The sequence below is a fragment of the Trachemys scripta genome, chromosome 6 (genome assembly GCF_013100865.1).
Source record: "Trachemys scripta elegans isolate TJP31775 chromosome 6, CAS_Tse_1.0, whole genome shotgun sequence".
NCBI lineage: Eukaryota > Metazoa > Chordata > Testudines > Emydidae > Trachemys > Trachemys scripta.
The window spans coordinates 82,215,177-82,233,470 of record NC_048303.1 but is presented as its reverse complement, the minus strand read 5'-3'; the positions used below and the strand labels follow the sequence as shown (position 1 = coordinate 82,233,470).

The 18,294-nt window shown below is 39.9% G+C and overlaps 1 protein-coding gene across 1 annotated transcript in view; it reads right to left on the bottom strand.

The window, feature by feature from the left end:
• CNTNAP4 (contactin associated protein family member 4) overlaps positions 1 to 18,294 on the bottom strand; it is a 307,324-nt gene that overhangs the window by 250,250 nt on the left and 38,780 nt on the right. The window contains exon 2 of the mRNA XM_034773172.1: positions 7,543 to 7,653. Within this exon, the coding sequence (XP_034629063.1) occupies positions 7,543 to 7,653 (111 nt within the window). The remainder of the gene's footprint in view (positions 1 to 7,542; positions 7,654 to 18,294) is intronic.

Below are 18,294 nucleotides of genomic sequence, written 5' to 3'. Positions count from 1 at the left end.
TGACAGAAACCCTCCTACAGACCCCACGTGCCCTGCTCCCAGCTCTCTTCTCATTCTGTGAAGTCAAGCTGTAGGTAGAGAAACAACCCCAAAGGATTTCCAAGGTAACAAGCCCCACTTGAAAGATGTAGAATTGTGGATGAATGGAGTCCTGCCAGCTGCTGTACAGGCAGATGCTGCTACCTTTGAAGCAAACTCCCTGGTCCCTGTTCATAAGGAATCTCCTCCACTCCATTCCTACAGTGACCGAAGTGCCCACCTTAAACTCATCATCTGCCTTTTCCAACCTGCAAATTCAGTAAGAGTCTTGCCATTTACAACTGCTATGAAATTGGCACAAGCAGGTAATAAACTAACCCTCTGTATAGCCCTGATTCTCCTCTTCTTCTCTGCACTGTCATTTATCCTCCTTTACTAACCTCACAAATAAAATTCTAAACTAATCAGTTCTAGCTGAAACACATTTTAAGTTACTCAATGGATTTTGGCTGTGGAGTTGAAAATTATGTTTCAGGAATAGTTGTAGGAACAAAACTTTTTTTCCAGAAATGATTATGAAAAGCATATAAAAAGGGTGCAAATAAGAGGACCTGAAATTAAGTTTTAGTTCACATTTGTGAATGATTTTTTCCATTATTTACATATTTGCAAAACTCCCATTGACTTCAACAGAGTCAAGATTACATATCAGGCCTCTAGTACTTGCTTTCATGTCATGTGCGAATATTTAAAATATTTGGCATATAGATGCTGAAGCTATATTATGAAACTAAAGCCTGTTTGAGGTTAGTTTTTTGAAAAATCATTGATGATTATTCTATTTTGAAGAACTAGTCAGTCCAGTAATTGGGGAGGGGGGTGAAGGTAGGGGGACAGGAATGTTTCACTCTCAATGCATTAATATGCAGCATCCTGTGCCTCTATTATGTATTAGTTATTGTAGCATTCATTTATTCAACCCAATTCAAACATTAAAGAATTATATCATCTCTTTGTTTTTATTTCACCTATTCAAGTCAGGGAAGTCACAGAGATACAAGTTTTGCTGTTAGCTGGATCAACTTAGATTTGCTGTTAATTCATAAAAGCACCAAGATTTCCATCAGATTGCATCATTTTCATTCTACCTTCATTTTCTTACAGCTTGTATCAATGTGAGATATCAGTCTTAATGAATTTTATTTGCATGCTAATAAAATTGAAAAAGTAAGCCCATTTTAATTGTCTTCTGAGGACTGTCAACCTCTTTGTTTATAAAACCAGTGTATTTATTTGTCCTTTGTCTTTTCTTTTGTTACTATTTATTGCAAACAATTTGCTGGATTTGGACCTTTCTTCTAACTGCTTATTGTCTGAAAATTGATCACATTTGTTTTTACATTTTTGTTTGCTCTTTTTAATTGTTTGGCGAATGGGCTTTACTAATATATTTTGGCCTATGAGTTGTTTGTAAACTTTTCATTGCGAGTTTTGATATTCAAACATCACTGTGCAATCTGTGTAATTTGATGCCACAGTCTAGAGTTGGCAGGGCTGGCGGAACCAGGAGAAACACCTTTTTTCTTGGCAGTGTTTTGTCAGGTGATCATCGATCTTGATGCATAGGTTGACTAAGGCACCCATGCTGGCAGGCATTACACCCATGCTAGTTCATCTCTAGTATTGTTCTTTAGGTTGAGCCACAAATTATAATGCTGGGTGGCCTCATTCCAGTAGGTGTCTACTTCCATCAGGAAAGGTAATGCCCACTTCAATAGCCCATGACCAGAAGGAGAATCCAAGGAGAAACAAGGGAAATAGCAGTATCTGCCTCTTTGGCCCAACCATCATCAAGGTAACCTGCTTATCAAAAGCAGCATGTAGACTGTAGCATATACAAAACAAGAAGAGCATCATGGAGTGCAGCCCCATTCTCCATGGCATTAGTCAAATAGGTGTTGATATGAGTTTGATACCAAGCTTTCTGGTTGCAGTTGGGCTCTTTTGCTTCTCGGTCAGTTGCTACCAATTTTCCTCTAGCTGCCTAGAGTTTGGCATTAGTCTCTTGTAAAAAGCAACAGAGAGTCCTGTGACACCTTTAAGACTAACAGATGTATTGGAGCATAAGCTTTCGTGGGTGAATGCCCACTTCGTCAGACGCATGCTTATGCTCCAATACATCTGTTAGTCTTAAAGGTGCCACAGGACTCTCTGTTGCTTTTTACAGATCCAGACTAACACGGCTAAGTCTCTTGTAGTTCCTCTTGATTTGCTGCTGCTGCAGCAGCATCTTTTCTCCCCTTATAGGAGCTGTTCATGCTCTATAAGCGCCTTCTCTCCCTTATGCAATGTGTGCCCAGCAGAGATCCACACCTTTGGCTTATTGCACCTGCTGAATACATATTGCCGAAACAAGGACCTCAAATAGATATTCAGATACTCCAGTGACAAGAGAAGCAGCTACATAGATAAACCCCTCCACTACCACCTTGCAGTTGCTGCTGTAGATATTACTGTGGACCCTTTCTTGTGCTACTGCTTGCTGGCCCCACAGTTCTTCCTGATGGTAGCAAGGGGGGTGATGGCCCTACTCCCAGTCAGCAGCCTTTTTTAGTTCACATCGGCCGGCACCCATTTAGCAACAGCATCCCTGTGAATATCTGTTCCTATGTTGTGTAGAGACGATTCCATACGATATGTGGCAAAATGGCCGATGTTGGTATGGCGAGTCCCGCTCTTTTCTTGGTGGGAGGATGGAGCCAAGACGCCACCTCTTGCCCTTGGGGCACCTAGGATCCAGCTAGTGGCCCGGGAAAGTGGTAGAGAAGGGAAGCGGGGAAGAGGTCTGGGTTTGCTCCACACTCTGAGCCCCAGCCCCTCTTAAGCCCTGCGGGTTTTTTACCCTCTTCCTCCTTGGGTAGGGTTACCCTCGGTCCTTGACGCTGAGGGAGGGAGTCTCCCTTCCCTGCTGGGGCAGGGTCTCCTTTCCTCTGGTCTTTCAATTCTCAGCAACACACCTCCAAACTCCAGTCCTCTCTCCTTCTTCGCACAAACTGTCTGCTTGAAGCACAGTTTTTTTATTAGGTTCCTGACAGAACCTTAATTGACTACAGGTACTCCAATTAATCTGTAGAACCTTCCCTAGTCTACAGGGAACCACGCCTTAATTAGCCTAGGGCTTATATATCTCCCCTCTACTACTCTCCCACCTTCAGGATCGGAGACCTCCTGGACTATGACCGGGGGGACTGGGTGGATCCCTATGCACTTGACTGGTGCATGGTGCTCTCTGCCCTTGGCACCCCCGGCGCGTACTTCGGGAGGTGGAGGCAGCCTTATTGCCCACTTCTCGGTCTTTCCTCAAGTGGGTTCTGCGAAAGAGTATCCCCCACCTGCCCCTCACACCAGGCCTTCCAGATCTTGTTGTCAGGTCCCTGCCCCATGAGCCCTCTCAGCCCCCACCCCTTTGTACCCCAAGCCAGCTACATGCTTTGCAGCCAGTTCACTTCCAAAACGTGCCACGGAACCATCTTTACACGCTCGTGCTCCACACTCTTCATTTCCCCACCCTCATCTCCCACCCTGATACCAAGTGGTGGGACCTTCTACCAGCTACAGAGGGCGAGGGACCCCGGTGGGCCAGTTTGTATTCCATCTTGGTTCTACGACCCACCAGGGACATTAGCTGGCGGCTCCTTCATGGAGCAGTAAGCATGGGCGTGTACCTGGCATGGTTCACCCCTCTTCCCACTGTCTGCCCTTTTTGTGGTGTGAAGGATACCCTGGCGCATGTCTATCTGCAGTGTGCCAGATTGCAGCCCCTCTTCCAGCTCCTCCAGAACCTCTGTTTGAGCCCACTTCCCGGCACTCCATATGACCACTCTCTCACTGCTCCCTGGCCCTGCTGTATCACAGATGATTGTCCCCAAGCATTGATCCCTGTCTCAATACTTAGCCAAACTGCAAACACTTCCTGCATGTTCTCAGGCTGGAACATGTACAAAATGTCCCTGATTAAAGAGACTTTTCAGATGCTTCAGCTTCCACTCTTCTATCCCATCTAATCTCCCCTGAATGTTATCCATTCAGAGTTGCTGCCTTTTAAAAATCAATGGCTTTCTCATTCTCCTAGTCTCTCTGACTCCCAGCCCCCTTACTCCTAACTCCAAAAGGCCAGTCTATACCAGTTGGCTTGGCAAACATTTCCTGTGTGAATATACTAACTTGTCTGCAAACACACACATTCATGAATATATACTTATATTTCCTGATTAAATTATCTTCCTCATATGGTCACCTACACAATATTGTTATAGAAATGTTCATTGAAAAGTACACACAGAAGTTAAAAAAAAAAAGTCAAATCCTGATCTAGAAATTGTGAACCTGTTAGTGGGAAAAAATATTCACTAGTGGCCCAGGCCTTGATACTGAATCCCTACAGCACTCAAAAAGGAAACATAAATTAAAGCTAATTTATAGAAGGCTAGAGAGGGCATTTTCAGATTTTTTTCCCCTCCATCTCCAGGGAGAGTTGGACCATGCCATGTAAAGGTGGGTAACCAAGTTGTCTGGTCATGAACTACTACATAAACAAAATATCTGAGCATGATGGATGAATAAGACATTCAGATCTGTATCCTGCTGGGTACTGTGACCCTCAGAGGTAAAGAACGAGTAGGCAGAGAGCTAGCAATCTTCTAATTAGACAACCCACTGCTTTGGATATATGTGTAATAGAAAGATGCCAGAGGTAAAGCTATGATCATTACTAATGCCTGAGCACATTAGGGAGTAGGAAGGCAAAGGCAATTTAAAAAGTAATAATGCATTCTACTATGATGCTGATAGATTTCATAGTTTAAGAGATATAGCTAAATGAATTAACATTTTTGGGAGTGCACCTTACTGAGACAATCCTGCATCTTGTCACGAAGAAATGCAAAGAAGGTCCTAGGTAAGCATCCTTAAGAACACTTCAGAATACAGTCAATCCCTCTTATAATGAAGTCATTTTATTTTAACAACTTTATTCTAAGCGGAGGTTCACACTAATCAAATTTACAATTTACACATTGTTGTAATGAAGCAATTTGGGACTTTCATTCCACTTCACTATAAATAGTTTCAGAGTGCAACAGGAGTTCCAATGTACCATGGAGATCCAAGGATAGAAAGCTCTCTGGAAGTATCCAGTATTATTACTGCTTATCTTACATACTTATCAATATATGCAAATTCTTATTAAATAGATAGGGTGAGTTGAATGCATTAGAGTACCTCTTAATAACCAGAGTTTTTTTCAGTGTCTGAAATAATGCTGCATTACTAAGGGCTAGAAGATACTGCCCAGGTATAGCCCTGGAAGACTCAGGCACACAGCTGGGCCACAGTTTCTTCCCTGCTTATTGTTTGCTGCCAGGGGTAGTAATTTACTACAGGCACAGACCAGCAGAAAATTCCTACCTTCTGCCCCAAACTGGCTCAGCTACACTGCCCATTGCTTGCCCATCTGCTCCAGCAAGAGAGTAAGTAGGTGAGTAGCCTTGCTTACTCTTATGCACCTGGTCCCAAGGTTCAGGTAGATCACAGAAAGGTGTAACGTGGGCTCTTACTTCATCCTTAGACTTGCACATGAGTGTAGTCCAAGTCACAGTCTAGTCCTAAGCTTGAGGCAATCTTGTTTAGAAACAATAAAAAAATTCTGATGTCCACTTATATTTGTAGCTTAACTAAGAGTTTGGGCCCCACAAAGTAATTATAAAAAGAAATATTTTTAGCTACTTCTGCCAATGGGCTTTGGTTTACCAATAACTCCACTTTGCATTATTCCACTTTATTGCTGCCTAAAATCTTTTCTGAAGGCTTTTGTTCTCCCTCATCAGTAGCACTTTGATGGTAAGATCAAGAACCACCTTGGCACACAGGAAAAAAAGAAAAATTGCCTTGAGTGCATTATTGACAAGAATGACTAAGTTCCTGCATACATGTCTAATGAGGCTGATTATTGCAATTTCTTGGTATTTCAAAGTTTTTCCTCTCTTCAATGCCCTAAATACTTATGTTTATTTTTTAATTTGGATTTTGAGTGTAATTAGTCATTACTAATATGCAATTAGTACACAATGTCAACAGTGATATGTCCTTGAATGAATGTCTAACTCATTTTTCTTTCTAGAGAAAGAATTCAGATCATGTCACAGATACTGTCAGAAAGCTTCAGAATAGTTGTCCTTCACACAAAGTATTTTAATAGATTTTTGTCGTTAACAACAGAAAATATGTTTATGGTAATTACAAAAATTTCTCTTCTCTCAGACAATTCCCTTTTCTTGACACAATAGATCATTTAACATTATACTGTAGTTAGTTACATACCAGTTAAAGAAAATATTTGCTGAGTCCTCTGTTACAATCTAAATTAAATAAATCTTCCAGCAATAATTCAAAGTTTTTCTAAAAAAAATTCTAATTTTAACTGCATTTTAATTAAACAATAAAATATCATAAAGTCCATTTGTATACATTAATTCCAGAAATTAACCTATCTGATATGGAAACCATATATAAGAATAAGGTATGGAAATTGGGTAGATATAAAGGACATGCTGTCATTACAAGAGCCAGAGTTCAGTACATATTTGCACACCTACGTTTGCTTGTATAATTCCTAGTATTTTGCATGCAAATGTAGATGCACAATTGCATGCTCACCTAACATGCAACCGTCTGCTGTCCTTCACTTAAAAAAAAAAAAAAAAAAAAGGCCCAAAATATCAGTAGTTGCAGTTTTTGTCATTAGCTTCTAGTGTAAGTTAGGTGAATGCATATGGTGCCATTATTAAATGGTCAAATAAATTAAAAATTTGAATTTTCATCAAAATTTTGAATTTCCACAAAGCAAAACAAATTTTCATAAATCTTTTCATGACAATATTATAGTTTTTTCAATGACCTCTAGCAATTACCCATATTCCCAACCAGGTAACATATATTACCAGTGGATATCCACTTGCCCCCATATTGGTATATATACCTTTGCACTTCCTTATATCTGCCAGGAATGAAAACAGATGTGTTGGAAATGTTCTTATGGAGTGTAATCCTGGCACCACTGATGTTAATGATAGAAACAGAGATACTAGAAAACAAATGAAAAAGCCTTTTCTTGATAGATTTCCAGTCCAATTTCATGAATTCGAGTATCCAAACATTTGGATGCTTATCCAAATAGATTTTCTGAATCAATTCAGCTTCATCTACTATTAGTATTAAATGAAATTACCGAAACTCCTCCAGTAGTATGTATGCAGTTATGTCCACAGCTCTCCTCGATACTTGTATATGACACAATGGTCTAACTCCCAGTGATAAAAATCCTATGTTTTCTAAAACCTTAAACACATATTTTTTTAAAAAAATATGCTCACTCTTTATCATTTCAACATTCTATGCAAGAAAAGGTGAAAATACTCACTGACCCTCATTTACTTTTTTCTATGTAATAAAATGTTTTGGAAAAAATGAGGAAATTAAGCAGAAATAAATAGAAAATAGACTCACCATCTCTTCGATTAAGCCTTGCAAAGCCAGGACTATGACTGCTAGACAGCTCTGATGAACTGCTGAATGAAGACTGAGGCAAGGCAGACACCAGCTGATCATCACAATTATCTGTCAGGGGAAAACAGCATGTTCAGGTTAATGCACTGAACACCGCTTACTGAAAATTATAACCAGGAACCAACACTGGAAAAAATATCTAAATTGGCTTTTTGTTTGAGGAAGCATGTTCCAGAATGTTTGTCTCAGGGTCTATTATATGTACCAGATTAGTACTGAGCTGGCACTTTTTATCTCACTAATATTTCATCAGATTGCCATGGTGTAATTTCCTATATTCTCTGACTCCTTATATTCCTCAAGTTCTAACCTAACTTCGAAGACAGACTTGATAAATGGTTCAGAGCTCACTAGCTACTATTTACAGGGATAGGTACTGACACCTGCCAGTCCTGCTTTAGCTTGAGCAGCATGAAGCTTTGACCTGAGAACCTGCTTTATATTTCTCTAGGTGTTGAATAAAATCACATTACATCCAATTACTATTTCAAAAAAAAAAAAAAAGTGTTATGTTAAGATGGATGCCAGAAAGGATGGTACCTTGAGTTTGTAAATTGTGTGTGTGTTTGATGTAGAAGCAACATGAAATCACTGTTAGACAATTATTAGAATGCGAGTCTCAACTTCATACAGAAAGAAACCACAGTGTTTCAGATAAGAGGATTAACTGCAATTCACAATCAATGGTGCATAAGTAAGCAGATTCTAATCAATATTTTGGATGTTAAATCCCTCTCCAGCTCAATTACTATACAGGACATGTGTTCATTCTCCATTTATATTGCAAAATATAAATTGAGAATCAATACCTGTTCTAGTTTTAGCTGAAGAAGCACTGACTTAAAACACACACAAAAAGTTCAAGCAAGTCTTTTCCTGACTATGCTTTGCTGGTATTTGTTGCTTAGAAAAAGAGGAGAAATTATGTAAACTATCACTCTTTGAGACATGGCCTGGATATCTGAAACCCTTACTGGGATCATGAGCATCTTCTAGATGCAAACAAGAAAAGGAGGATCACTAATAATTCCCACTCCTATCAAGAGATGTGTTCATCCAACTGGCATTAAAACTAGAGGAAGACAGATGAGTCTAAGACAGCTCTCTCACTTAAAAAAATACTAATACTATGTATGAAGGACTAAAGAAATAATTATCTATATCTAAAGAAGTGGGTTGTAGCCCACGAAAGCTTATGCTCTAATAAATTTGTTAGTCTCTAAGGTGCCACAAGTACTCCTGTTCTTTTTGCGGATACAGACTAACACGGCTGCTACTCTGAAACCTGTCATAAGGAATAATTGTTTGCATTGTCAATTAGTAGTAGTTCTTTTGTCTAGTCTTGAGTTTGTTTTTTCATTATCTTCTAAATTTAAACAAAGAGTAATTTTTAAGACATTCTCCTAAGAGGTGCTGACCATATCTGCCAGGAGATGAATTCACTCAACTCACAATCTTCACTAGACACTGGTCTACATGGGGAGGGGGGGTGAGAATCAATCTAAGATACGCAACTTCAGCTATGAGAATAGCGTAGCTGAAGTTGATGTATCTTAGATCGATTTACCTCGCATCTTCACAGTGCGGGATCGACGGCTGTGGCTCCCCCGTCGACTCCGCTTCCACCTCTCGCTCTGGTGGAGTTCTGGAGTCGACAGGGAGCATGTTTGGGGATCGATTACTACCCACCAATCTGGCGGGTAGTGAAGATGTACAGCCAAAATGAGTAACACTACAAGTAAATACTGAGAAAATGCAATGTGCCACATAGAAACATCTAGTTACAGCAAACATGGGGCTACAGCCTGCTTGATACTGAAGTCCTTACTTGTGTCAAGCTTTCATTGAATTCAATGAGAATTTTAAAAGCAGGATTGGACATAGTCATTTATTTGTATTGTTTTTCTGTGTGGGATAGACACCCACAGTAATATGACATGCAAAATGATACAACTATATATACTGGGGCTCTCAAGCAATTAAAAAAATTGCACTGTTAAACAATAATAGAATACCGTTTATTTAAATATTTTGGATGTTTTCTACATTTTCAAATATATTGATTTCAATTACAACACAGAATACAGAGTGTACAGTGCTCACTTTATATTTATTTTTGATTACAAGTATTTGCATTATAAAAAACAAAAATAGTATTTTTCAATTCACCTACTACAAGTACTGTAATGCAATCTCTATCATGAAAGTTGAATTTACAAATGTAGAATTATGTACAAAAAATAACTGCATTCAGAAATAAAACAATGGAAAACTTTAGAGCCTACAAGTCCACTCAGTCCTACTTCAGCCAATCGCTCAGACAAACAAGTTTGTTTACATTTGCAGGAGATAATGCTGCCCACTTCTTGTTTACAATGGTACCTGAAAGCGAGAACAGGTGTTCACATGGCACTTTTGTAGCTGGTGTTGCAAGATATTTATGTGCCAGATGTGCTAAAGATTCATATGAAGCATGAAGGGACAACCATCATTCCAGAAGACATGCGTCCATGCTGATGATGAGTTATCCTCAATAACAATCCAAAGCAGAGTGGACTGACGCATGTTCATTTTCATCATCTGAGTCAGATGCCACCAGCAGAAGGTTGATTTTCTATTTTGGTGGCTTGGGTTCTGTAGTTTAAGCATCAGAGTGTTGCTCTTTTAAGACTTCTGAAAACATGCTCCATGCCTTGATCCTCTCAGATTTGGGACGGCACTTCAGATTCTTAAACCTTGGATTGAGTGCTGTAGCTATTTTTAGAAATCTCCCATTGGTACCCACTTTGTGTTTTGTCGAATCTGCTGTGAAAGTGTTCTTAAAACAAACAAGTGCTGGGTCATCATCCGAGACTGCTATAAAATGAAATATATGGCAGAATGTGGATAAAACAGAACATGGGACATACAATTCTGCCCTAAGGAGTTCAGTCACAAATTTAATCCACACATTATTTTTTTAATGAGCATCATCAGCATGGAAGCATGTTCTCTGGAATGGTGGTCAAAGCATGAAAGGGCACACAAATGTTTAGCATATCTGACATATAAATATCTTGCAACACCAGCTACAAAAGTGCCATGTGAACACCTGTTCTCACTTTCTGGTGATGTAAATAAGAATCAGTCAGCAGTATCTCCCGTAAACAAACTTGTTTGTCTGAGCGATTGGCTGAACAAGTAGTAGGACCGAGTGGACTTGTAAGCTCTAAAGTTTACATTGTTTTGTTTCTGAGTGCAGTTATGTAACAAAAAAAAAAATCTACATTTGTAAGTTACACTTTCACGATAAAGAGATTGCACTACAGTACTTGTATGAGGTGAATTGAAAAATACGATTTCTTTTGTTCATCTTTTTTACAGTGAAAATATTTCTAATAAAAATAATATAAAGTGAGCACTGTACATTTTGTATTCTGTGTTGTAATAGAAATCAATACATTTGAAAATGTAGAAAAACATCCAAAATATTTAATAAATTTCAATTAATATTCTTTTGTGTAACAGTGCGATTAATCACGATTATTTTTTTATTGTGATTACTTTTTTTGAGTAATCATGTGAGTTAACTGTGATTAATCAACAGCCTTTTTTTATATATAGATATAGATAGATATATGCACACACATACACACACACATACACACGTCCATGTATGAGGGCTAAAAACTTGTTTTCGCTGTCATGTACATTTGTTGGGCAAAATTTTTAATCAAATAGTTAATTCACCAACACTGCAGTTCAGGTCAAATTCAGCAAATAGTTTTTGCTGAACAAAAAATAAGATATTTTTTCCCTCTAAAAAAAAATTATAGCATGTGCATGCAAGGTAGCTCCAGTGTGCCTGTTGTTTGGGTTTTGGAGAGGGAGAAAATGTTCATGAAGGGAACCTCTGCTCCCTGCTGAAGGTGAATGAGGCAGTTATAGCTGTGATGAGGTGATAGAGTATTGGCTTTTTGGCAAACACATCAGCATAGTGTTGATATATAAACAGAAATTCCTGGAGCCATTGAGGAGGACAGGAGGGTTGCCACATTGCCTTTGTATCCTCTCTTCACGTCTCTGAATTCGTTGGAGGACCAAGTAAACGGCAAAGGATTGTGGGTTTCAGGGTCAGCTCTCCAGAAACAGGATTGTCAGCAAGATGAGTAGTCAAAGCATACTGTGCCTGACTACCAGCAGATGCATGAGCCAAGGGATGCCAAGGACAACTTGTGAATACAGTGTATGAATTAGCACAAGCTGGAGGACTTCTTGCTGGCCTGGAAGGGTTGTTACCTCTTAGGGGAGCTGGCTGGTGGGTGACTAGTCCTGAATGACCCATCTATGGACTTCACTAACTCAAGTGTGTCCTTGTGCTGGGTGGGCATATTGTGTGCTCAGATGAACTCCAGATGCATGAAATTGCCTTAGGCACTCAAGTCCACTAGCACCTCTAAACTCGTGTCGGGCATCACAGAATGCCAGAGCTAGAGAGGGAGTTGGAGATGTGTTGGATGCTGATCCGCCATTACCTAGATATTAGTAGATAGGTGTTTGAGTGGACTGAGGGGAGGGGGAAATGTGCCAACTCAGCCTAATATCAGGACTGGGAATTGGTGTTTCCTGACCCAGTTGCAGCTTGGATTTTGCATCAAAATGGCCTGCCAAAGTGTCCTGGTTCCCAGCAGTATTGGCATCAGCAAGATGCCCTGTATTGATTCTTCTTCATATTGGAGAAGAAGGGACAAACCTGGTCAGCTTGCATGGATTCAAGCAATGAGGAAGGGACTGGTAACACTGGTCTACATTTTTTGAGAAGTCGTCTGCTTCAGAGATAAAATGTGCTATTTATTATGTATTTTGATGTGCTGAATTCAAATATGATAATTAAAACAACTGATTGGCTACTGTTTCTAAAATATTTAACTTTTTACATTTTATGTCTATGTATATTATGTAGATAGTAGAGTTTTAATCATAAATTGTAAACATAGGTCTTTTCATGTGTTTATGGTTGCTTTACATGATAATATTTCACCTGTCCTGTTTATGTAACACTTTAAAAATCAGCAAAAGGGTAATATAAATAAAATTTATTAGGAAACAAAAGGCAAAAAACTATTATGTACATAGTTTAGTCCTATTCAGTGTCTACTCGGAGCTTCTTGGCTTGTCTCTTGTATTCATTAAATGGAGCATCTCTTGTCACTGTCCAGCAATAGTCTGCAAGCATTGATGGGCTCCATTTGCCCTGACAGCATTTCTCCATGGTTGCAATGTCCTGGGGAAATCGCTCACCGTGCTCGTCACTCACTGCTCCGCAGTTCGGTGGAAAAAAATCTAGAGGAGAGTGCAAAAAATGTATCTTTAGTGACATGTTGCAACCAAGGCTTTTGTATGCCTTGAGGAGGTTTTCCACCAACGACCTGTAGTTGTCTGCCTTGTTGTTTCTGAGAAAATTTATTGCCACTAACTGGAAGGCTTTCCATGCCGTCTTTTTCTTGCCACGCAGTGCATGATCAAATGCATGATCTTGAAGAAGTTCACAAATCTGAGGACCAACAAAGACACCTTCCTTTATCTTAGCTTCACTTAACCTTGGAAATTTTCCATGGAGGTACTTGAAAGCTGCTTGTGTTTTGTCAATGGCCTTGACAAAGTTCTTCATCAGACCCAGCTTGATGTGTAAGGGTGGTAACAAAATCATTCTTGATTCAACAAGTGGTGTATGCTGAACACTTTTCCTCCCAGGTTCCAATGACTGTCGGAGTGGCCAATCTTTCTTGATGTAGTGGGAATCTCTTGCACGACTATCCCATTCGCAGAGAAAACAGCAGTACTTTGTGTATCCAGTCTGCAGACCAAGCAAGAGAGCAACAACCTTCAAATCGCCACAAAGCTGCCACTGATGTCGGTCATAGTTTATGCACCTCAAAAGTTATTTCATGTTGTCATAGGTTTCCTTCATATGGACTGCATGACCAACTGGAATTGATGGCAAAACATTTCCATGATGCAGTAAAACAGCTTTAAGACTCGTCTTCGATGAATCAATGAACAGTCTCCACTCATCTGGATCGTGAACGATGTTGAGGGCTGCTATCACACCATTGATGTTGTTGCAGGCTACAAGATCACCTTCCATGAAGAAGAATGGGACAAGATCCTTTTGACGGTCACGGAACATGGAAACCCTAACATCACCTGCCAGGAGATTCCACTGCTGTAGTCTGGAGCCCAACAGCTCTGCCTTACTCTTGGGTAGTTCCAAATCCCTGACAAGGTCATTCAGTTCACCTTGTGTTAGGAGGTGTGGTTCAGAGGAGGAGGATGGGAGAAAATGTGGGTCCTGTGACATTGATGGTTCAGGACCAGAAGTTTCATCCTCTTCCTCTTCCTCGTCTGACTCAAGTGAGAATGATTCTGGTGCATCAGGAACCGGCAGTCCTTCTTCGTGGGGTACTGGGCGTATAGCTGGTGGAATGTTTGGACAATTCACAGTCCACTTTTTCTTCTTTGATACACCTTTCCCAACTGGAGGCACCATGCAGAAGTAACAATTGCTGGTATGATCTGTTGGCTCTCTCCAAATCATTGGCACTGCAAAAGGCATAGATTTCCTTTTCCTGTTCAACCACTGGCGAAGATTTGTTGCACAAGTGTTGCAGCAGATGTGTGGGGCCCACCTCTTGTCCTGATCTCCAATTTTGCAGCCAAAATAAAGGTGATAGGCTTTCTTAACCATAATGGTTATACTGCACTTTTGTGATGCAAAAGTCACTTCACCACAAACATAGCAGAAGTTATCTGCACTGTTCACACAAGTATGAGGCATCTTTGCTCACTTTGGCTAAACAGAAATGTGTCCCTTTGCAAAATCAAGCACTGACAAATAAGAGAGCATGACACCGTATGATTTCTAGAGCTGATATAGGGCAATTTGTTCAGCAGAGTGATGTAAGTTTCGTTATGATTGCATCATCCATGACTTCTAGGAATAACATGATGCAATTCATATCATGTATGATGCAAAATGGGTGCTTGGGTTCATGGGGAGCAGTGTTTGGAGTTGAAGGTGGCATGCCTTGAGCTTTCAGAACCACATTCTGTGCCTGCAGGGTACCAACTTGGGCCTGCAAGGTCTGTAGGACTCCCACTATCTTCATCAGCGATATTGGCCTTTGTAGGATCCATAACTGCCATATCAGCTTTTTGTTGGGAATGCTTAAACTGTTATGTGATGGGGACATAGGCAGTGGTGCCTAGTGGTTGGAGCAGGAGTCAATAACCTGGAATCAGAGCCCAGGGTCATAACTAGAGTCAGAAGCCAAATGCCAGAGCCAACAGGCAGAGCCAAAGTCAGGAATTGGAGCCAAGGGTCAGAACTGGGTTACCTGGAGTGAAGAAAGACACAAGCAGGGCTGGGCCCAAGGCAAAAGTAGGGCTGGATCCAAGGTTGGAACAAGGAAGAAGTAAGCGGAGAACAAGTAGGGACAGGAGCTATTGCAGTGTGGGCAAACATTTGAGCAGCCATTGAACTACTGCTGCTGCTGGGCTTAAGAGCATGTCTGCTGGCTCTTCAAACCAGCCAGGTAGTGTAGCCAGTCAGGCAGACTACTACAAAGTCAGCTGCACTAGTTAGGTTACCTGGAGACTTGCTCTGATGCAGGCTCTGATTCCTCACAGCATGTTACTTCTACAGAAAACTCAGCCCCATCTGGCTCAGAAAGATGGTCCTCAGCTCTGTAGAAACCATATCCCTTTAGTGCAGTGGTGCCCAAACATTTCCTCTCACTCCCCCCTTACCTGTAATGGAATGTGTTTGCACCCTGCCCCCAGCCAGGAGTGGAACCCGGGCCCCTCTGCACCACTAGATGTTCCTCCGCACCCTCCTAAGGGGTGCATTCCACTGTTTGGGGACCATTGCTTTAGCGGAAGAAAAATCACATTGGCTTCGGACAGGTGAGTCAGCTGCCTTTTAAATGTCAGTGTCTGCTGATTACATTATCCATTAGGTACCCTTCCTCTGTAGAAATATTCAGCAATGCTATTTTATTCTATTTAGAAGATCTAATAAGAGCTTTACTTTGATAGCTGCACGATGCGCTACATGCACAATGCTCTATATGTGACATTCCCAACCATGCTCATTAAGTATATACACCTATATATTGTGCATTGTATTATATTTATATCCTGTCTGTCTCTATATATATTAGACACACACAGAGATAGCTGAATATACATAAGCTATTATTCAAAAATACAATATTGTAAGACAAAAATGGTTTGTCTCGTACAATGTATTGACTGAAGAGAAATGAGCCAATTACTGTAACTACATCTATGGATAATCATATATTTATTGTACAGCAGCTGTGGGGAATTTTTCTAGGAAAGAAACCTGACACTGCCTTGTTCTCTATAGCTTATCAAACCTAGCAAATATTGAGGATCCGGGGTTGCTATTCATTTTAACCCAAAATTTAGTAAGAACTCCTGAACTAAATCCAAAACACAGCTTGCAAGTGTTGATAATGGTCAGATGGTCTGAATTGACTTGTTTATTGCATTTAATAAAAGATATTGCATACAGATCATTTTCATTTGCTAGTTTTAGAACTGAAATATATATTCCATGCATGAAAAATTTGTTTAGTTTCAATGTAGGTTCCATGGCTACTATTCATCACTTCTGTAGGGTCTGGTGGAAAAGCTACTTTGTAATGTCTTACAAGAATATTCCTCCATATTGACTATTGCCTAGTGCTCCAGACTCTTTTTTCCCCTTACTTCAGTGGTGAAACAAAAGTCTATGTAAGATTAGGCCTTCCTGCCAGCCACTTCCAGATTGATACTAATAAAGAATGATGTACCTAGGGAATATATTTTCAGCTTGGCTGTAAACTGATCAGTTTTATAACCATATTACTTTACTTTACTGGCACTACTCTTGATTTACAGGAGTCTAAATGAGAGGTGAGGTAAACCCTAAGTTTAGACCTTGCAAGACACAGATATAAGGGGAAAGAGAATAAAGAGTCAAGTAAAATTCTGGGACTACTTTAATCTATGAATACATCTTGTTGGTAAAAACAAGGTTTAGGGAATTACAATTGTAGTGAACAGGAGTGTTAATGCAGGGCAATTAAGGTGAACAAGAAAGTCAGAGAAGAACCAAAAGAGTCAGAGCAGTCATCAACAAAGTTCAAGGCCCCAACTGACTGATTATCATAGGTGCTAAGCATATGCAGCTATCATTGACTTAACTAGAGTAATAGGTGCACACACTGAAAAAATCAAGTCACAAATTTTCAGACAGTCCTCAAACCTGCCCCCAATTTTCACCTACAATGTTATGTACGTAATCATCTGCAGCCACAATTAATTCTGACTTAAGATAATTAGATGATGAATAAATTACTTTAAGTGGCAAAATAGTGTAAATTTCATTATATGTCCAAAACAAGGATAAATTACACCAATTTTGTATTCAGTGGGGACCGAATTCTGCCTCTGATATAAATGGGCATAAATCCTCCCATTTGGCCTAATTCTGACCTCACATTGCTGTCACATTAGTATAACTCTATTGACTTCAATAACATTACTCTTGATTCACAGTAATGTGAGATAGGAATCTGACACAACAGGAGCTATGACCACTTTGCTTAAACTCACTTGGCCCCGGGAGTGTTGGAGATGGTGATTCATAAGTTAATGGGGGCACAGTGGGACTTGTTTATTATGCCTATCACTACTCATTTATATTACAGTAGCATTCAGAATCTCCGAGTTAGGATCAGAGTGGGCCCCATGTGTTGGGTTTTGTTCAAACAGATGAACAGCCAGTCCATGCCCAGGACAGTTCACAATCTAACTGGCATTGGAGTTACACACAGTTTGTACAACATCTGAAAGCCAAGTAAGTGAAAGCTACACTATTATCACTAATGATATCACCATGGACAGCTGTTTTCTGACCAACTTTTCCCTGATCTATAAATTATAATAGAATATATATTACCATTGAATTTGGCCTAGAACTTTCTATGGGAGTTTCATTCACATACTCTAGACTGAATATGTATATATGTATATCTTCAAGAGGCCTCTCTTTACACCAGTTAAAAATAAGAGGAAAAATGAACCATATTTAATAATATAAATCATCTTTGCAATACTGTTAAATTCTTGAGATAGATGGTCTAATTTGTTAAACTATATTCAACGATACATGATGCATAACTACATACCCACGGTTTCTGTATTATTCACACACATCTGGCATTGAATAAAGCCTACATGAAGAAAGAATGTGCGTTTGATGACACACTAGCATATTGTGATGTTAATGTTTGAATCTTGGTTTGGAGACACACACAGACTTTCAAATCTCAGGCCTACAGTATGAACAGGTTGTAGACCTAGCACAATCAGTCTCCAGAGAGGTAGTAGGAGAAGATATGCAGTTGGTTGTGGTACCAGTACTGCCAGGGGCTGATGGAGCAATATGCTGACTTTAGTCATAATAGCAGCTATTTAAAAACCAGATGTCTGAAAATGAGAAGATCAAAGAGAGACAGGAGAGAACAGTGCATGTTGTGGGGGAAAGTTGAAATACAATTAAAAATAAAACCCTGAAGCTACAAGACATAAACAGAGGAGAGTGCAGAAAAATAATATTTGCTCTGTCAGTCACATTGCACA